Source organism: Platalea leucorodia (assembly GCF_965183815.1).
Source record: "Platalea leucorodia genome assembly, chromosome: 4".
Taxonomy (NCBI): domain Eukaryota; kingdom Metazoa; phylum Chordata; class Aves; order Pelecaniformes; family Threskiornithidae; genus Platalea; species Platalea leucorodia.
In genome coordinates this window covers 85,530,730-85,553,321 of record NC_138826.1, presented here as the reverse complement: position 1 = coordinate 85,553,321, position 22,592 = coordinate 85,530,730, and the positions used below count along the sequence as shown (strand labels likewise).

Below are 22,592 nucleotides of genomic sequence, written 5' to 3'. Positions count from 1 at the left end.
TTTAAGGCATTATATACAAATATATAAACTGCACTACTGTTGATGACACTGACTGCTATCTTTGAGAAATTAATTCCTCACTTTTTGTACCAGTATCACAGGACAGTTAGTTCCTAAGAGAGGAAAGGAAAATTACCAGAAATACACAAAGAAATCTGTATTTGAATATCTAATATGACTGAACCATTTTCACTATTATTACGGACTAACAGAGCTTCAATTCAAAACATGAAATAAAAAGGACAAAATAAGAATTGTAAAGCCAACTCATCTGAAGTTAATGGCTATACACACAAGATGCATGCGACTATGGTGACTGCACTCTTCCACTTAAGTGGGAGCTAGGTTCCTCTATTATTCCCCTAGGATTTGAGCACAGAGACCTTGGGATGCAATTAGTGGTTGCTGTGCTTGTAGGAAAACATTAACAGCAAGTAAAAGATTGAGCCTTTTCTATTCTGGTCAGAAAGCAGCAAGCAGCTGCTACATCTTCAACTCAGGTTTCACACTTGGATTCTGACCTTCAACCAGTCAGCCATAACAATAACTGATGGGTCTGTGATAGTGCTAAGTAATTCTTTTGTAGCTCTCTTCTTTTCTTCTCTGTAATTTTTCTTTTGAACCTGTAAATAATAATAAAAATATTTACAATGCTACATCCAGTTATCAGAGCACAAAAAGATATCTATCGATACAAGGTGAGGAAAAACCTGCTAAATTCAATTTGCAATACCGACACAGAGAAGTTACTTTAAAACACAGTATTTGACTTCAAGGTGTAAACAACTATTTCATGCTCTGTTTCAAGAGCAGCTATGACGTAACCAATTTCAGATTCTTCTGCAATTTGCTTTTAAGACTGAGGACTTTGAAACTCCTGTTAGAATCACAGGGGGAAAACCAATGAACCAAACAAGCCTCTTCCCCCCCCCCCCCCCCCCTTTCCTTGTGTAATGTACAAAACCAAATTCAGATTCAGATTTACAGGTACGTTATCTGATCAGTAGTCTTTACACACCAATTACTTTCCCTCCCCAGCAGAAATTTGGAGCAATGTATCTCCTCTTTTAGAGGCAAATAATTTTATGTTTCTCCTGACCTGATATCTGCCAAACAGTGGAGTTTGGTCTTGTTACAACACAGGGGGAAGAAGGCAGTAAAAAAACCCACAGGCACTGCAGCCAAACTGTAACTTTGATAATTCAATTCATCATTTCATTGTATATAGATGTCCTGAGGTCCCTGCTAACCTGAATTATCCTATAATCTTCTGAGTTCTCCTATAATCTTCTGAGTTATCCTATAACCTTGTGCCATCTTAAAGACTGCATTACAGAAGCCCATACTCAAGTAACAGTACAGTAAGATTTGAAGAGAATCAACACCGCAACTTCTCACGATACTTAAATATTCCATAGGTCTCATCACTACTTGGCATTTTTGTCTTCTCATTAGAGAATACGGTAAAACTATGTGAATGCATTTATAGCCCATGAGGAGTTACTTGGAAATCAATTCACCTTGAGAGATTCTTTTTTTGTAAGTTTGCTTGAAGATAAAGAGATGTCCTTCTCGGAGCCATTGAAAAGCTTGGATTCAGACTGAAATTCACAAAAATGATAGATACAAGGATATATTACTGTTGCAGACACTTTAGAAAGTGTTTGAAGTGCAGAGTTATGTTTGTAAGGTTCCCATTCCCACTCACTTCTCTACTGTTTCTCCCAGTTAAAAAAAAAAAAACAACAAACCCAAAACCAACAAACCCCCACCCCCCCACCCCCCAAAAAAAACCCGCAACAAACCACAACTTGTAACATGAGCTGTTCACCACCTATTTATGGAGTCTTTTTTCATAAGGGTTTTATGGGAAAGAAGTCTGAGATTCCTCCAGAAGAAGCTGAACTATATACAGTAAATATTTAGCCCATGTAGCCTGTTACTTGATATGTCGTAGTCTTGACTAGTTAGGCATTATTTTAGCAGAAGAGAAGGTTTTAAGAGAATCCCAGTGTTTAAACGCAGGAGTCATTCCCATGTTCCCATGACATACGAATCCCAACATCTTCATTCAGAACTTGACATCTCCTCCGAATGGATCGCTACAGAGGCACTTACCCCGTGACCCATGAAGGAAAACACAGCCTCTTCAATCTAGGATTCAGTGCTCTATAAATTATCAGAGTACAACCGACCATCAATGGCACTCGTTCTGCTCCTTCCTTCCTAATCCCACGCTCTGATTACTTTTTGCAAGTCATCTTTGAGAAGCTCACAGTGGCGACAGATAGGGGAACAAGACTCAGGTTTGTTCATGAAACCCAAGTCCTTGTTCATGGCAAGACAATATGCTGCCTCAGCACCACATGATTTCTCCCTCTCACCTCTCCCCACATCTTGTAAGGTTCAAAGTTTATTCCTTGGCATCTGTTGCCTCTAAGTAGAAAGGGAACTAGAGCCACCAAAGATTCATCCTGGGATACAGAGCTCTTAAAAAACCCAAAAACCACAACAACAAAAAAACCAATGAAAAAAGAGGAGTCTGTCACAGAGTTATCATGTCATTCCTACTGCAAGTCAGAGAACACTGAGTAGGTATCCGCTATATATAAACTCCAGATAATTACGAAGAGTTGCATTTCTTTGTGCACTGAAATATAAGCCTGATGGACCCAAAGTTCCTGCCTAGTCAAAAAAAAAAAAAAAAAAAAGACGACAAAAGAAAAATCAATGTAACCTTCTAAACTGTGTAAATTCAAGGACAGTTTTTGAGAACTGCTTCTCAAACTGTTCAACATTTCTGACTGGTCATTTCAAATCTCAGACTACAACGTAAAGTATATTAACCGAATTTCTATTTTGGAATACTATAAAATGACAGTCAAAAAATATGCACGTTTTGAGAAAACTTACCGCAATAATAAAAAGAGTGCACTTGAGAACTCTCTTTCTTAACACACAAGTTGCTCAAACCAAAGAAGTAAAAATTAAAGATTTACAAGTGGGACAAGGCAATTTAACTTTGATACTACTTTGATGCCTTTAATTCAGAACTAAGACTTTACAGGAGTCTGCTTAGATAGCTAGTGTCAAAAAGATATGTGCAGCAACTGGCAAAAAGTAATTCTATCTCAAAATCATGTCAATGGTAAGTAAATGTTCTCTAACTCCCATATACATCTTGGAAAAGTGAAGAAAACCTCTTCATTTTGTATTAAAGACATGTTCTTAACATTCAAAATTTAGCTTTAAGACAAGCATACAAGTTGAAATTTAATTCCTCTGCCTAGAAGTTAAAGGAAATACAGTACTTTGAAGGTAATAACAGAAGAGGGAAAAATGCTTATCACTGTCACATAAGAAGAGCTAATGAACTCGTTATGCAAGCTATAATGGAGGAACTTAAGTAAAACATTCATAAATATTCTAGTTGCTCACTAACAGAAAGCTAATGCAATCTAAAGGTCATGCATATAAAAGCCCCAAACCAGTAAGTATCACAGGTTACAAAAGCTCTTCTCAGTATCTGTTTTAAAGCTCACTAATACGACACTTAGTAAAGGTCCGTATGTACCTGTCCAACGGATTACAAGACAGATCAGTGATTCATATATTTTTAAGCTCGTAACTTTCTCAGTTTTACATCCACACAAAGCGGATGGGATCAAAATTTAAAAGAAGAAAACATTTTAAGAGAACCTACTGCAACTCCCAGCGAGGTACATTCATTACCGGATTCCAGGCAAGTCTCGTCACTGCTTTTCCATCCTTCCTTAGAAAGAAGGGTTGCTACTTCACCTCCACAGCTGTGACAGACAGTTACCATCTTCTGCTAGCCTGAAGTTTATTTGTGGATTATAAAGGAACCACTAGTCTTATCAAGCCCCACATGCAGTCATTGCAAAAATACAGATGAAGAAAAATATGTACTAGAAGTCGGAATATTGGTCTCATCTTTGATAGTTTAAAGACACAAACAAAAGTAACAGCAAAGCACACAAAGACTTAAGATCCTAGAAAGACAAGAACCAAGAAAAATAAATATAAGGAAGAGGAAAACCAAATTGGATAGTCAAAGATAAATGATTGATAGAATTTGAAATAGATCCAAGTTAAGAGACAGTATTAACTTGATTTCCAAGTAAAAAATTATTTAGAGGTTTCTGGACCAACATAAACCCTTTGATCAGAAGCAAGCTGGATGGTAAAGTATGCTTCCTTGATCTCCCTGACAAGCGAGGCTCTAGGATGCAGTAAGGCTGAAAAGACGCAAAGTTTTCTGATTCCAAGTCAAATGTAAGACACCAACAGCTTGAAATGCTTAGCTACACACCACAGAACTGCAGCATCAGCTGCAGAAACTAACCTGCTCACCCCAATGCACTTCGGATTACACCATTTAAGCAGGGAAATGCTACTATAATCTTTAAGTCACTTTGATTTCCTTCAATACCTCTCTAACGTTTCTCTTTAAGGCTCTGACACATGAAATACCACAGAAAAATTTGCGTCGAGACCTCGAGTGCAATCTCTCTGTGTCCCAGGGGTGCGGCTGCCTGTGCCCAGGGCCAGCCCTGACAGACTGCAGCGCGAACCTTGCAGCAGATCCCTACGGAAAGAGCTGTGCGTGAAAGCGGTGAGAAGCCGGCATCTCCCCCTTCTCCCTTGGGAGCGAGCTGTGTTCGAGCTCCGGTCCTCCCCTTCCCCTACAGAGCAGCCCACGCCTGCCGCACTCTGACAATCTGTTTAAGTGTCTGTTACCACATTTGCCTCTGTAAAAAACAGTGGACCTCCTAGCAGAAAATGGGAAACCACCCAGCTGGATAATTTAAAGTCTTTAAACTCTACCATGTAGTGATGCCTAAATAAGAAAAACAAGTGAACTTAGCTACTCTCTTCAGTGATCACAACCTCCTCCTTTGCAAAATGCAGTCTTTCCCTCTTCTCTTTAATCTTTAATTTCTTGAAGAGAAAGAGACACCTGTTTTATGAGACACCCAGCTGAAAATACTTTTTTCCGGAATTCCATATTCTTAACGCATAAAAACCTCTAGATAAAAACTTAGTGCATTGACATGCCAGACACTTTTGCTGACCAAAATGTTCATGCACTTACAATAGGCTAACAAATAAAGAAAGTATCATCAGAGCGACCTATACAACGTCCTAAAACTGACAGCTTCTATAACTGTAACCTACAAATTTAAAAGGATTTGGGAAAGGAAGACAGCTGTGGTAGATTTTTCTCTACGCTACTACGACGACTTTTTACACAAATCTCTCATCGTATTTCTCGTACTATTTCTATATCATCAGATAAGAACATTTTGTTCTGAATAAGAATGCTATTGCAAACTATTCATGTGAATAATTGCAATCAGAACAAAACACAGCTCTGGAGAGAAAAGATCTGGGATAACTACATAAAAAGAGTCTTTTTGGTTGCTCAGGTAGTTCATGTTTTCTTCCTTTTCAAAGTTTAGCCACCTCAAGATGCCATGGTTTTGGTGACTGCAGTGTCCATCTCCCAACTCCACTTTGGACATTCTCAGTTTTCACTGCATCTCACTGAGCCTTTTCCATCTTGGGACTACACAATGACGACTATGAATTTGCCTGGCTCCTGCCTTTTCCATTTCTATTATCCAGACTACCAGAAAGCATAAGCACGCATAGCAGTTATATCTATTTTAATGTTCTACTGAGCATGCTTTCCTTTGCACTCTCATTGCCTCAATGGAATGGGCCTTTATACTTCAATTCTGAAGTACAGAAGCCTTTGCAACAGACCGGACAACAGATTACACTTAACTATGTTTTACTCTGGCAATTTAAGCCATTAAACTAAACCTTTTGCAATTACAGTTTCCTTAACATTCTTATAAGATTTGCTACAGCTCAGTGAACAGCATCTGCACCTACAGCTTAAAAGGATTTTAAATTCTGTTCCATAGCAAGACTTGGCCTCCATCCATCGTTACATTTGGCGAGGCAACATCCCACCCTGAGATGACAATGAGAAGATTCCACATTTCATTTTCACTACTTTGAACTGTAGATTTTCATATGATGTCATCTCAAGAACTATATTAAAAATTCCCTTTGATCTTTGTCTATTGTTAAATCTGAAAAGTAATCTTCAAGATTATCTACAGTGAAAGTTAAATACATTTGCATTTAATTAAAAACGCACTCAACTCCTTTGCACGCTGACATTTTTAAGACAGATTAGGAGGCTGCTTTCCTTACCTTGCTTTTTGACATAGAATGTGCTGTATCCTCTTTGCTTTGTGACACATCGTCCTTCCCTTTGTCAAAACCTTAAAGAAAAGACAGCATCGCTGCAAATGATTTGAAGACATACCATTTTATACGAGCTAGCCTTTGAAATAAATTCGTAAATTGTGTTTAGCATAAAAAAGTGCAAGCAAATTGGATTTTTCAACAACATATAGATACCAGACCATCACATCAGTTAAAAACATACCAGCTACTACAATATAAACTAATTTAATACCCACTAAGGGGCGAGAACAGTCCACTGTATTTGGATGGTGCTGCACCCGATCCAATAACCCAACAAATCATAAATATGGTGTGCAAACTTTTGTTCTTTTATCTTCTCATTCTCCCCTATATGCATACATGCATGCACAGAGCAGGACGCTAAATAAAGCCTTTTTTGGTTTGTTCATTTCTGTAGCTAGAAAAAAATTGTTAAATACCACCTACATGAAAGCGAATCTGAAACACAGTTTAAGATCGCCAGTTTTTTACAAGAAAATGAAAAAGGTTGCTTATGTTAGCCTTGAATTTATACTTTCAACTTGACACTCCATAAGCGTAACTACAAGGCTTTATATTAAAACAGTTGCTGAAATCCCACGTTTCTCTTCTGTGAGTGACTCCCAGTACAAACCCCATGCTTCCCCAGTATCCCAAAGCAAAGTGAGACATGGCCGTAGCCAGTGTACGTGTGACACTGGAAAGGGGGGGTCGCAACTGGCACCAGTGCTGCTGTGCAGCTGCTACATGCCACAGAACACATACCGAGAACCCAGCATCCCCTTCAGGAAAAATAATCTACTCTAGTTGTGAGACACAACATCTCAGTGATGCATTTTCTTTGAAGAGGTTGCTGGCAGCATAAAGCTTTTATAAACAGAAATAAAAGAAATTGCGCAATGCATTTATCTGAGTAAGTAAAAATGCCATCATCTGCATGCCCTCCAGACAGAAGGCAGATAAATATGAAGTCATACATGAATTTCAGGAATAATCCACGCAGCTGAAAAGCCTTGCATGGCCCTGACAGTGGTACCCTAGAGCTTTACCCCACCAGAGGGCACTACATCAGCAGATAAATTGCATAAACGGACACCAAAAGCTCTCCTGAGCTTCCCTGTGAACATGTTCCAAACTATGAAATAGAAATTGGTACTCGGATCTCTAAAATAAGATTTATCAAAGAAACAGTTTGATTTCACATTCTTCAGGGGAGTGTGTGTATGTGTGGTGAAACTATGAGCTTTAAAAGAATTATTAACTCTCTGTAGCAGTGTTGAGTAGTTTGTTCGGTGTAGGATTTTTTTTTTTTTTTTTTAACTTAGTACCTTCACCCTTCCACAACTTACAACACCCAGAAACTCTAAGATAGAACTGATTCATCTATCACAAATACACATCTTGGGAAGTTTCACTGAGTTACAGAGGCATTAGGCTGGTCTTCAGGTTACATGAGAAATCTGAGATTACTCTTAGTTTTGGTCTGGTAATCAGTCTTTCGCGTTTTTCTGTTTATCTTTTTTACCTTTTGCAGAGGTTCTTTTTTTAAGAACAGATTTAAAAAGTATACACTGCAATACAGTGATATTTCATTTTGTGTTTACACAAAGTAAACCTTACATGCCTTTAAAGAAATCTTTACATGTCTTTATAGAAGCCCCTCTGTGCACTGTTCATTAAACCCTTCCTTTTGAAATTCTTCCAACACATCCATGATAGGTTTGTTCAGCTAATGAAAACCTATAACGCAGAAGACTACTTGTTCACAGCAGAGAAGTACCTAGACAGGCAGAAGATTTGTAGTACTATGGAATCCAGAAAAAAAAAAAAAAAGGCACATCACGATCCAGAGGCCAGAAGCCACATTTCCTATATAACACCAAATACAAAAGCACATTTTCTATAGCACTAGTCATCAGGTGCTGAAACAAAACAAAAGTTGCTTCAAACCTTAGAGGACAGACCTGCCTTAGTTCACTGAGAAGTTACTAGATTCGATGCCTGTCTTAGGCAGCCAAACACACACCAGAACCATAGTAATGAGGTTTTCTCCTCACCTCCATACCCAAAAGAAATCCCTCATTAGGAACCAAGTTCCACTGAAAATGTGATGCAAGCATTTTCTAATGGCTTTCCCGTTTTTACTTACTTATTTATAGACACATACAAAAGACTTAATGATGGGAATCAGCGAGGAAGTGCTAAGTCAGGATTGTTCTTACAGAAGAGAAGCTGTAATTCACAGCTTGCTTTCTAAAGCACAGCAGCTTTAAAGGCTTTGCACATCCTTATTTAACACACAGGTTTTTATTTTCATAAACAAGCTTCCCATTGGCATGACCAAGGAACACAGAATGAAGTACTGCGTCCCAGAATGAAGTACAGAACGAAGTACAGAGAATCAGACACGAAGACCAAAGCTCAGTTGCATTTCCCTGAACTTCACCTCCTTGCTTCCAGTATCTCAAGCCCAAGAGATGTACGCGTTTGCTGACTTATAAACACGGCACCACACCCGCTGTTCCCTTCCTTACTCACAGACACAGCCAAGGGCTGTCTGAGAGGTTTGCTAGCAAACCTAAGTCAGGGTGCTGCAGATCCTGGAACACCTTGCACGGCTCCATCTTGGTCTGTAAGGAAACCCAACCAGTCAGCTTCCCATCCCACACCACCCTACTTGGAACCTCCTGCTCTGTAGAAGGGGTAAGCTCACTCAGAATACAGACAGAAGGCTTTTCTCCCCATGTACTAAAACATATGTTAAAAAAAAAAAAAAAAATAATAATTAAGGTGCTGATCCAGACACAGCCTCACCCACCGTAAGGATGCATTTTCCAGGGAGCCTCTATTAAGATGGAGAGACCTCAATACCATAAGCAGTCTTACTTCTTCTGACAAGAACAGTTTGATACTAATACCTGCAGAGAAATTTGTACTGAAACATCACAAAAAGCTATATATGGGCCCAAACTGAGGACGACACACACTTTGCCGTGGAAATACTTGGTCAAGGAAACAACAACAGAACAATTATATTCATAGAATCAATAATAAGAAGGACTGTTTTCTCCCTTCCTGCTACCAGTTATGAAGAACAAATTTCTCTACTGATTTCTGACAAAGACAACAGCAAAGCCAAGAAAGCTGCGCCTCTAAATGATGCCTTGTGTTATTCCTCTTTTTGTAGTTTTGTTCACCCCAGAGGTACTGAAAATTGCACCACAAAAAGTCACTGAATCAGCATCTGGAGAAGAGACTGCCAGGGTAGGAGAGGCTAGAGGCAGGGTCTAATAAAAAGAACGAGTTTCAAGTTTTTCAATATTTATCAACAGTGGTTTCGGGCTTAATACTATAGCTTACTTGCTGTTTCCCATCCTGTAATTCAATCACGAACTCTTTAACAAGATAACCTGAGCTCACATTTCACAATGTAGAAATTCAGGTGTTGAAGATGCAGTCCCTTTCTGTAATTTCCTCTCTATTAAATCTCTTGAATTTGTGTATCATTTTCTACCTAAAATCCTGAAAGCAATCTCCAGAGTTAGGAGACAGCGAGCAAGTGCCGTTTGAATCAACCTTCAGAGCTGCAGATTGAGCTCCCAGTATTATTTAAGACACTTGCAGATTTAAAAAAAAAAAAAAAAAAAAAAAAAAAAATCTTTTTTTTAAACACAAGCTCCACTACTGTAGCCTCTAAAGCAGTTCTGGACATCAGGGATTGTGTTCAGAGCAACGCTATGTCTTAACAGACTTTCTCCTAGTGTGACCTTCCTTATCTTAACATCACAGGCCCCATGGGCTCTGAAAGCTGATCCCAACCCCAGTGCAGTCAGCCACAGTTCACGGTATGACCTTAGAAGCCAAGGCAAACTGTCCATCCGTATGTTCCTACCGTGAGCACTCGGCAAGTCATTCCAAACCTTGCAGGCAGAAATCTACGTGAAAACTCACGATGAGCTTTCAGACAGATGCAAGAGCCCAACAACTGCATGCAAATGGAACAGCCAGAGCTCCATACACGCAAGATGTCAATGAAACAAAACCATGCAGCGCTTCTTTAGAGACTGAGCTGGAACACACAGTCAACAGCAAAAGAAAAAAATCCTCCAAAACATCGTCTTCGACAAAAAACGAGGAGTATATACATTGTAGGATTAGCATTAAAGAATCTTCAGGATAAAGTTTGTGGTAGTGTACATTTTAAAACAAAACTGTTTAGTTAAGAGATTTCAATTTTGAAGCATAACCCGGGTGTCATTCTTTAAAGTCGCACCCACAATCTGTCCCTTCAATCAGTCTTGAAGGAAAGGAAAAACCAAAACCAACCACATAACATCTCCTCAAATACTGGTTTTGTACCTCTCAACAAATACTATCTGCAATTAGGATACCTGAGAAAAATGCATCAGAAAAAACACGTTACTTTTTAATGTCAGAGCTATTTTATCCAAAAAGAAATAATTACTATCTACTGGAAGCTTTTTTCTAACAAACAGAAGAACTAGTAAAAAAGCAATGCAAGGCATGAAACGATCACAAATAGCAAGCCAAGCGAGAATATTACTGACTGCCAAATGAAAAGCAAGGAACAACCTGATTTGATTACTGGTGTGCATGTGCAGTTTTGAAGAACAAATAATTGAGCTGAAAAACTATATGCTTCTGGAAGAACTATGAGCTATACTTAGTGGGAGGTATCAATACTGGTGTTAAATAATAAACACAGCAGGGAAAAAAAAGGAAAAATCTTTTTAAAGACTAGGAGAACAGGAGACAATAGTCTTTTTAACTGACTGATTTTCAAAAGCTTGCTGACAACCAGTTTTAAGAATACAATCCCATATTAACTCATTCAGATTCCTCAATGGATCTTGAAACTGAAGTAATCAGAAAAGCAAGCAAAGTCCTTTCATGTATTTTCTCACGGTCATGTTTTCTTTTGCAAACACCATATAAAATAAACAATAATAACCAAAGATTGTCCGCACTGTAACTATACATGAGTATCTTTTAGACAGGTAATAACTACTTCTTGCTTAACCCAAACTGAAAGAGTATACCTTCCAGCATTTTAATAATGTTTAAATTCTTCAGATATATGGGAGATTCCAAAAGAGAAAACATATTTTAGTCATATGTTTACACTTGACTTTTTTCATCAAAAACTGTTTTCCATTTGTTCTGTGTTTTAAGAAGTCATTCATTGTCCACTTCTGGGCAGTGATCAGCTTTAATGTAGAATTCTATACAGGAAGAAAGCAAATAGGAAATGAATCCCTTTTTGTTTCGGCAATTACCAGACTACACATATTTATTTTAAAGGTAGGGAGGATCTGTCTGGTTGCCAACTCCACGCTTTCAAGCTTTGAGATCTTTATTTCCTGAGTAGCTTGAATAAAACTCAGTGTTAGATTCTTGATAGAAGGCTAATCATTTCCTGAAGCAGAGTGAAAGGAAACGTTACAGGGTAAAACATGAAGTTTAACAGAATGCGGTGCCCCAAGCAACTGCCCCCAGCCGCCTGAGGCTGAGCACGCTGCTCCAGCGATTCTGCAAGCCAGCACGGGCCAGCCATGCAGAGAGCTCCCTCATTGCCAGCCTGCAACCTCCCCTGTGCTCTGCACCCCAACTCTTTTCCATGGCTTCAGAGCCAGGGCTTACAAATTCAGGGAGCCATTCTGCAGAAGGCATACAATAAAAAGGGAAAACTATTTTATTTCCCTGCCGCCCCCCCCCCCCCCCCAGCATTCTGGCCCCACGGGACTACGCAACAAAGCGCGTATGTGCACAAGACAAATCACACACAGAGAGTAATTCTGGTAAGAATGTACGATTTCTACAATGTCCCCTTTCAGGAAGAGGTGACCTTGTAACACATTTTCAAGCATCAAAGTTTCCTGAAGTAAACTGCTGAAATTCAGGTACCAATATCAGAAGTGCACATTATGGACAACGAAACTTTAGAAATTAATTTCAATATTCCAGTACTGATTTTCAGGAGACAACAAATCTGAGCAAAAAGGGATTTAAGCCCTTTCTGGTGTTAAATATCTTAAAAATCTTGCCCTACAGAGTTTAGCAAGGCTATGCTTTTAGCCGTAACTCATTCTATCTTGTCATTTTATGTCAAACCACTGATAACAAGCACACAGATTCTCCAGTAGTTACAGCCAAATTAAAACCTTCTGCTGTACCTTACTATTTTAAAGCAAGTCCATTGTGTGCAGGGGGAGCGGAAAGTACAAGGAAGGCGTTTATAAACCACATCACAGAACTTCAGTCATAAAAGCCCAAATAAGCAAAACAAATATTCCAGTCAGTACCAAATACACAAATGCCTTTTAAAGAGAGATTTGCTGCGGTGTAAGCTAACTTACTCGCCTATCTACAAATCTTGCCGCTACAAAGAGCTGTTATCTAAGTGCATACAAGCAATATTCTTTCTGATTTCTACCAACATCTCAGTACATTACTTTCATTCAAGCTGAAAAATTTGAGGTGGAAATTATATTCTCTTCTGTACATTTTAAGAAATGCAAGACCAAAACAAACCTGGTAAAGCAGGAGAGAGCTCGTTATATCCTCCAAATGAAGCATTCCGGACAAGTTTTCGGCCATCAGCTCTTGGAGAAAACACAGATGAAATCCCAGCACATGAAGAAAACCTACGTCGCACTGGACCCTCTTCCTTCATGAGTTAAGGTGTTTGTGTAAGGATTATGTTCTCTGTGAAAGCTGGTTAGCATTAGCTGCTTGGAACAAGAGTGTTGCAGTAACAGCCTTTTACCTCACATTCTGATGAGTAAGATACAAAAGGAAAGGAAAAAAAAAAAAAAAAGAAACAAACGAAGGGCATGTGAAAAATGCAGTGAAGAGACAGGCTGCCAAATCAGCAGCAAGCCAAGCAACACTATACTCCTCTTGTCAAACCCATTAGGATACTTAAAGCAGAATGGCTTTGCCTCAGCTCCTCTTCTCCCCAAACACACCACATCTCATTATTTATATCGCAGTTTTGGTCCTATTCATCTCTGCTTTCTAAGCACACAAAAATGGTGATTATTTAGGTTTTAAGGATTCATTAAACCAATTCTTTTTCCTGTTAGTCTTTCAAGTCCCAAATTTATATTGCACAAAGCACAACTCACGAGCTATGTGGCTTCCCTATTTGATATTGTGGTACGCTACGGGAACCTGAAAAGGGAGTCAATGTTTTGCATTATGCAGCCATGTTGAACTCTCCTGTTTAGGCACTTACCTAGTTAGTTTTCATCAACTGATTGCCGTGGCTTCTGCATCTTCATTTCTTATTTTTATTTAAAAGGTCAGGTAATAGCTTTTTCTTGTCTAAGACTCTGCCGTATTTATATATACAAACCAGCCTGACTCCTGGAAGAGTTGTGCAAAATAAGCTCCACAAAAAGGGTTTTTATTATTAATGCCGCAAATATTTGATGCAATGAATAAAACACCTAAATGAACCAACTTAAATTTTAAATATAAAAAATCCCCATAAATTGTGCTTCAAGACTAGAAATCAGCTGAGCCAAACTGCTCTTGCTGATGGCTACCAGAATAAAGTCAAATAAGCTCTCCCTAACCTCCTTCATCTGCTGCTCGTTAGATCAGCTGCTGCTTTGCCCTGACGACTAGCACGCATAGCCACCCTCTTCCATACACGGAATTTCCTTCCTCTCTGGTGCTTCTCTGCCAATCCCATTTTCCCCACCACACCTTATTTCTGACAAAATACATTTTGAAACCTACTCTGTTTGCTGGAAAGCAGAAAAATAAGACACTAAGAACTGGCTTGAAAATAAGAACTTGCTGTCTCCCTTACTCCATACTAGAGGTCTCCTCTTCTTACAGAGTGAAATATATCCCACAAATTAAATCAATGGTAGTGTGAATTTGATTAATCCTCAAATAATACTGTTTACTCCAGCTGCTTATGCAAAGAGGTGTACTTACAATTTGTGGCTCAGTAATTTCAGTTCACATTGGCTCAGGGATAATACAGTAGACTGAAGTATTTTATAACCCCTATGAAAGGTTTCAAGGAGTGTATGTGCATTAGTACCTATAGATACATACACTAAGACACATACAAAAAACACTGAAAATAATTTTGCTTATTATGAAGCATAGTAGGTTCCAGGATCCTATGAATCACTAGAATTTCTTCATGCCTCTTAACAGTTGACTAATGTCCCAATACATGCCAAGGAAAAAAGATGTAACGGAAAAAAAACAAATGCGAGCTATCAATAGAAAGCATTATATGCGATACGTAACCTTCACTTCTTTTGTACAAGAAGTGAAAAACTCTATTCACTTGGGCACAGGGAGGGGAAGAAACTGGATGAGCATGTCTTGTGTTCAGGCCTGTCTCCATTTATCCATTACTGTGTCTCATACCTCCCTCAGCTGAAGCAGTCCTTGTCCAGATGTCCCGGAAGGAACAGAAAGAGCAGCTGAGAAACTTAAGGAGTGGAATGGTGGGGCAATGAGGAGGAAATGCAAAGAGGGAGAACACCACTTTTTTCTTATTCTTTTTTTTTTTTTTTTTTTTTAAATAAACACAGCTCCACGTCACTTCTCCAAATCTATCTTTTTAACTACAAAACAAAGCAACTACCTTGGTCCAAATCTCTTCAGAATACGCATTTTCTTTTTTCTAATTAAAACCAAGAGAAAGCTGCAGTAGAAAGACTCCCCTTACACACAGAAGGAACTGTATCCTCTCATTACAGACCTATCTTGCCCAGTTAATGGGTCTGTTATCTCGTCTTCCAGAGTCAGGGCTGTGACCCTGCCCGGGAACGCTCTGCTGACACTGGTATCAGGACGTTTCCGTGTCTTGCACCGGAACGGCAGGGTCGCGCCGCCGAACGGGAGGCTCCGCCGGCAGCCGCCCCCGCCGCTTCGTCTGCATCGGCCTCCAGCCGCCGCGCCAGCCCGTTCTGGAGCCGCTGCTGAGCGTGACTCTGCCAGCCTACCAGGTTCTTCCACAGCACAGTCTTCTCCACCACCTTATGTCCATGTGACTAAAAACTGGCTAGACATCCAGGGGTCTCATGAAACGGTGTAATCCTGAAGGTTTCCCCCTTAATTCTCTCCATGCCCTCTCAGGTCCCTTGACACTGTTCATGTAGCCAAACTGTAAACGAGAACAGATTAAAAACCTCTTTGTCCTTCCTATGCCCTTTTCTCCATTTAGAAGCGCAACTGAAATCTTTGGGTAGGTAAAATTAAGAATTTCAATATGGATAACGTTACATCTCCCCTCTCTGAAGATATCTCCCAACCAAGGAAGCCGTTATCTGGGTATTCTGACTAAGCACCTTCTGCTTTAACTCAACAGCAATATAGGAGAGGCAGACTCTCTGCCTTTTGCCAAAATATGACTGTCTCACCAGCGCAAAGGAGGGGGGGAAGAAAAAAAAAAAATCTAATTTAAGATTCCTCCTTCATCTCTCTCCCCCCCCCACAGTCATCTTCATATTTCATTTAAATCTGCAGTGGTAAAACAGTTAATTACATGGTTTGGCTGTAAAAATTCACTAGTTCTCCAACTTTTCAACAGCTTGTGATTTATTATGCCTGCTAATACTTGTATACACACGCTGATTTGCTTCAACTACTTCAAAGCAGTATACATTGCTAGAGAGATAGCTGACACACAACTGAAAGGCTGTTAGACCAAAAGGAAGCAGTAACATTTAATAAAAATGAGCATTCTTCTCCACAGTGTGATTCTAAGCTAAAGTTTGTTGTAACTCTTGAGCATCAGCCTGTAATAATAAAGGGGTTTCTGCTCTCCACACGCTCAGCACCCAAAGGTCTTAGAAACCCTTTTAATTCCTTGCAATAAATTTGATTCCTGAAAGGACAGAGGTACTTCTTAGTAGTTGGAAGCTGGCTTTTATTTACATGTTCTGTACACAACAATGCAAAGGTGCACCTCATTCGCTATCACACATTAGACAGACAAAAAAAAAAATAAAAATCCTTTTTCCTCTTCTCCCCTCCCTAAAAATAAATTCAGACAGAATAGGTCAATCTACTGATAAAATCAGAATTAGTATCATTCATTAGGTGATCTTAGACAAATGTGCCAGGAAGCCTTCTATCCTTTTGATATCAGTTCCCAATGCCTTAATAATTGACATACTTAGAAAATGCACTAACGTACACAGCTTGGAAGTTTACACGGCTTCAGAATACTCACAAATAGACCTATAGCCAAGTCCAAGTGCAGAAGTCAGACATAGCTGAAAAGCCTGCATAAACAGGAAAGTATGTGCACTCTAGCCTAAATGCATCAGGTGTATGCCGCAGTGTATCTGTACAAGAAAAAAATAAGATTCCTCATAACAAAAGTTAAGTACTTCATGAAAGCAGGCACTAGACTAAATATGCCACTGAAAGGGAGAAAAAGTCTCCTGGTTTCTCTGTTTTATGTAATACCTAAATCAGCAGGAAGATGAAAAAAACATGACTGAAATATTTAGCTCATCTATCTTGGGGGGCGGAGTGGGGGGATCCATTCTCAGTCAATCTGTTGAACATCTCTTTAGAGGAAAACTTATCTGTTGCATACATTTTTCTAAAGGACAGAATGCATTTCTCATATCAGTTAATCAATCAGGGCTTCTTCAGTAGTAAACGCTGGCTGAAAAACAAATCATAATCCCGTGTTTAAGATATTCTTCCAGGATATTGCCTGGGGCAAAACTTAAATCTCAGTATACAAAACAAAGGCAAATAGAAGACACGTGCAATTCCAACAGTGCATGAACACTTTTGACAAAGCCTGGTTTTAGTTTTAAAACATTTCTCCAATTGAAAAATATTTACAGCTGAAAAAAACATAGGCTTATCAAAAAAGACCTCTCTGAATTGTACAGGTATGAATTCCAAGCATGGAAACTGAACTCAAATCAAACATATTCTGAACTATCCAACTGAGGAATTTTAAATATAATAATCCTTTTTATACAGATTCTAGAAGTTTAAAATAATGAACACATTATACAAACTGATACAGATGCAATAATACAACTAAGAGTATATCTAGTGATACAAAGTAAAAATATTCCTTTTCCCCTCAGAGATACACCAGGAAAACCCAAAACCTTCTTAAAACCAAACTCTGTAAGAGCTAAAGGGAGAAGGAGGAGGAAGGGAAACTGATGGTGTAGCAGAGAAGACAGCAGCTTTTTAGACTCGCCCTTCAAGTCTGACAATAATTTGCCTTGACATCTCACCAACACTACATTTTCCAGTACAATTCTCCTCCCAGTCCAACAGAAGAAAAGGTCATAAATAATTGTCTACATGCAGTATACACTCTCTCTGATACAGAGAAAACAGAAAAAGCAAGCTGCTAGACTGTCATACCTATAAATGTGTTTCATCCAACACCTAATTTTTGCACATGGACTTTAAGTGAAAGTGTTTTTCTCCTATTTAACAGAAAAGGTATTAAAGATATACTTGCCTTCAGACACCGATACTTGATTCAGAAAAAAGACATTTGAACCATGATGTTGTGTCGGTAGTTTACAGCAGCAAGTTTCTCACCAAATATTCTTTTGTTCTCTGGTATTTCCAAGTCAAGTGCAGTTTAGCTGAGCAGTAATTCCAGAGGCATGCCTGACAGGTTATGAATGAACACCAAGGCTCCCAGTGCCCGGTTAGCAACTGTATGGGCTGCACCTCGTTGCTTGCTAGCACTCCTGCTCAGCTCCTCCCACCCAAAGTAAATAGGCTTGCTCACTGCTCAGGTTTCAACAGTTTTCATCTCAGCCCTTAGGAACTTCTCAAGGTCACAGCTCAGGTTCAAGTAGGCCAGCTCTGCAGAGATTGCCATGGAGAAAGAGAACTTGCTCGAGAAGTTTCACAGCAATCAGCCCTGCTGTGCCTTTCAAACCCAGTACCACACTTCCATAAAGCTAAAACCCGCACAGAAAGCAGTACATGCAATTTACCCAAGCCACAAATACTGGGTGGAGTAGCATTTCAGAAATGGCAGGTTTTAATAAACACACAATGACTTGCACAGTGGAATGTGCCAGAGTATGCATTACAGTAAGAAAGCAGGAGGCCAAGATAATAGACTCAGGAGACTAACCACACACAGCAGAACTTAAAACATTTCACAAGAAATTCAGTCTGGTAACACAAGCTAAAACCAGATTATTTAGAGGTCAAACTCCTTCCGTGATTACTGTGACTAGAACCTCACTCACATCCCATTTGAGACAAGCATCACTAAAGCTATTCCAAGTAAGTCGCGCAGTTTTGCAGAACTGGGGCTTCACCTCCATGAGGTACACTCCATCATAAAACTTAAAAGCGACCACCTGTGTCACTGGGGTGGGGTCCCTGCAGCAGTACAAGAGATACTAATCCAGAACTACCGAAAGAACAACCAGTCCCCACGGCTCCTATACACTGCTGATTACAAAATACTTCCTCAGCATCAAAAGACAAGATAAGACAAATCAAAACACCTCCCAAGAACACAGCAGGAGGTACCAAGACTCTCCAAGTGCAAGGTTTTAGACAGAATTCCCACGTGGGAGGATAAAGCAAAACCATTAACGTTTCTCTAAGTCATTAGATGCACTTACTCTACAGAGAAGGTGCCTGACTTCAGAAGTAATATTTACTGTTCATATGGAAGTGTTAAAAAATAAGCTTGTTGGAGAGCCTCAACAAGCCCTCTAGCAGTTTTTCTCTAGTGCTGAGACAGTGAGACAGACTTACGGAAAGATGAAGTAAGGTAAAAAAGCATGTCATGCTTAGTAGGAAGTTGCTCTTACTGTGTCAAGACAATAAATTATTTAGCCATTCTTCAGCTTCTCTATTCAAAGGACAGATACAGTGGAAGTAAACAGGAGATTGCATGAAGTTACTTCCATGACTAAGTGTCTAGATGTAGAATGTAAAGTCAAAGGAAACATGAGAAGAAAAACAGAAACCATTATCAAAGATTAGATATACCCCAACTACCCAGGAAACAGCTTGATTTGGACCCAGATAGATTGGCAAGATCTCATCATCTGCAAGCCAAATACCATTATCAAAAAGAAATATTAACACACTGAAAGTGCTAGCTAACAGAAAAGCAGGAGCTGGCATTTAAGCAGTCATCAGTGTTCTACCAGTGGAGTTACAGCCTCCCCTGTGCTCAGTGCACGCATCTGCTGTGACCACAGGCACGCAGGATTTCCCTTCTCCAGCTCCAACGCAGCGCCTCTCCCCTCTGGCTTCAGCCTTGTGCACCCACCTGAAGGAACAGGCTCTCACAACCTCCTGGCAGAAACTTGGCCAAAGCACTGAAGCCAAGTGCCCATCTCGGGAAGAGCTGCTAATCATAGAATCATAGAATCGTTAAGGTTGGAAAAGACCCTTAAGATCATCAAGTCCAACCGTTAACCTGTCGCTGCCAAGTCCACCACTAAACCATGTCCTCGAGCACCACCTCTACCCTTCTTTGAAAAGGCTTCGAGTTCACTGACACAGGGCTGTATCTTTCCTTCCACTGGACCACAGTAATCCCTCTTTCCCCTAACAGCTGGTAAAAGATGATGTGTGCTACATCTCCAGAGCTTCTTGTATACTGACCACCGGTGAGCCAGAAGAGGGATGACGAGTCAGGAGCTCCAGGTATTTCTTACCACCCAGACAAACAAAATGTGCTATTGCTGCTGTCAATTGAGCCAAACATCTGAAACAAACATTTTTTTTTAAAGGCTCCAAGTTGTACAGGTCTACAACAAATCACCTTTAACTTGTTAGCTGCCTCAGGTAGACAGAAATGTCCAAGTCTTGCATTTTCTTCGTCATTATCATCCCACCATGCTGAAGGCATCTCATCCCTTCAGTAGTTAATAAGTGTTCTTTAGGACCTAGTGCTTGAAAACATCTATTTTTCACTCTCCACCTTCTCTCACGTGCAAAACTCTCCACCAAAAGCAGCTTCCGCTCCTGCTTTCTATTCATTGTGATCATCACCATTATTGGCAGACCTATAATTCTGCTTCCACTGTCAATCCACCTCCCTGCACCTAAGCCACTTCTGTCTCTCAGTCATGTAACACAGAATACATTTTCATCATACTACAAACTGAATTAACAGCTACTACTGCCCTACTGGAAAGGAGGGGCAGATCCTGTTTCTTATCTCAGCTCAAGCTCCTTCTGGGCACACACTTTCGCCGCTTACCTTTAGTTGATGAGCTGACTTGAAAAAAACAAAACAAAACAAAACAGACGACAGCAAGATGTCAGCTTTGATGCTCAAAAGATTTACATTATTGTAAAATATCTCCTTCTTAAGCTTTATCATCGTAACACACTTTTCCCAGATACTGCTCACATTTTCACCCCATCTGCATCTCATCGATGCTTTGGATAAAGATGGGAAAAATACTGAGGGTTGGCACAGTCAAGTTCAGGAGCCAGGAAGCTTGCCTGCACAGGTCACCATTCTCCACATGAAATACAGAAACTAGAGCTCCAAAATCTTATCTGCTGAGTTGCCAGCCTTAAAGTTATTCAAATACAATACTGTCAACACAAGCACCACTGCTGTTTGTTCCTAAGTATGGAGGATGTCCCCATTAGTGCCACCTGCAAATTAGAGTCTTCATTCAAAGCCACAAAAACCTAAAATGGCAAAATATTTCTGTAACTAATGTTGTGAATTTTACGTTGTTCTTCATATGGATTTTCACCTCCTCACACTCTTAAAAAATAAGCCAAGAGACTATCTCCTGAGCAAATAAACACATATGTAAATTACTAGCAAGTGAAAAACTCGAAAAGCATTTCATCATGTATACTTTGCAACATACACTCAAAGGCACACAAAGAACAACAGCACAAATTCTCACTTAATAAAGCCATGAACAGACAATATGAATACTGGTAAAAAAAAAGAAAAGTCAGACATTTTCAAACACGCTATTACAGAATTTTTTAATATTACTATCTCAGCTAGATTTCTCTCTTTACCACAATTACAGCTTATTATTATTTAAGCATCTATGCTGTTTCATAAAAAGGTTGAAATATGTTTTAACAGCATATTTGTAAGTTAGAAAATACTAAAAACCCTCTCTGAGGAGACTTCTGATTTTTTAATACATTCTAAGTGATCACTGTTTCTGTATTAATCCATTTTATCAAACAAATAAAGTGGTATCCCAATGTAAGTCTGAGTTAACAAGATTTACAAGAATCCAATTTACCAGGGATAATTTGTGTAACAACATAAACAGCTTACATCAGCAAGCAGAGTTCTGCTCTACAGATTTTGAAAACGCAGTCTTGGACTCTATATTTTTCATGTTCATTTTCTAACTGTAATAAAATAGTTTTGTCAGTGATGCCTTTTGGTCGCACTTATGGTAGGTTGAAAAAAGTAAAAACCCAAAAATAAGCTTGATAGAAGTTTAGTTGTTTGCCCATTAATGGTTATAACATTTTCAATCATAGAATGCAAACACAGAAAATGAGCTGAATTAACATTGTTCAATCTATGTGTCAACTGCTAGAATTGAAAGACGTTTTACCAGTCCTAACATCTATATGCACTACACTTACAAAAATATGGTCTTGGTGAGTTGGCAAGGCCACGCTCACTAGAGCCTAAAAACACACCATCCCACAAACATAAGCAAAGCTTTACAGCAAAAGATAACTTCCCAAACCCATTAAAGTTTCCATCAAAATGCTACTGAATTATTTAGGTCCAATTCCAAGTCTGACAATTCTAAATAAAATATTTAGCAAAAAACACAGTACAATTATTTAGTATGTTCAAGGCACAGAGAAGTAGGAAGCTTTCATTGACTAGCAGATAAGGCACAAGAAAACCAACACTGATCTGAACATACAACATACTGGAAGGTAATATTCACATATAATATACAGCATTGACAAGTTAGAGACAGGACTAACTTGGCAGATGTTATGAAAGGACAATTAAAGACTTCAAAAGTTAGAATTAAAGGGGGGGTGGGGGTGGGGGAAGGGGAAGATTTCCTTCAGAAAGTTTGATCTTGCAAATTCTTGCCAAATCTTTATCACTGTTTGATCATTTCCCACCCTGATTTGAGAAGCAAAGTAATCCATTTGAGTGAGCTGTTGAGTGAAGAGAGTCTAGAAACTGCTTTCTCAAACATATAGAATGAAAAGTGAGGAAAATCACTGAAAATTTTCAAGATCAACTCAATGTGGAGCTGCTTCAAGGCTACTTTCACAAGGAGTTCCTGAGTTACGATGCTGAGAAG

The 22,592-nt window shown here is 39.3% G+C and overlaps 1 protein-coding gene across 11 annotated transcripts in view; it reads right to left on the bottom strand.

Annotated features, from left to right (window-relative positions):
- The window catches only part of OSBPL8 (oxysterol binding protein like 8), a 95,174-nt gene that overhangs the window by 25,017 nt on the left and 47,565 nt on the right, over nt 1-22,592 (bottom strand). For 10 of the 11 annotated variants that reach the window (XM_082308876.1, XM_082308884.1, XM_082308878.1 and 7 more), the window contains 3 exons: nt 6,250-6,320; nt 1,521-1,601; nt 522-623 (listed from right to left, as the gene is read on the bottom strand). In XM_082308876.1, the coding sequence (XP_082165002.1) occupies nt 522-623; nt 1,521-1,601; nt 6,250-6,320 (254 nt within the window). Of the gene's footprint in view, nt 1-521; nt 624-1,520; nt 1,602-6,249; nt 6,321-12,837; nt 13,045-22,592 lie in introns of those variants that run through there. The other variant, XM_082308885.1, reaches the window with a different exon arrangement.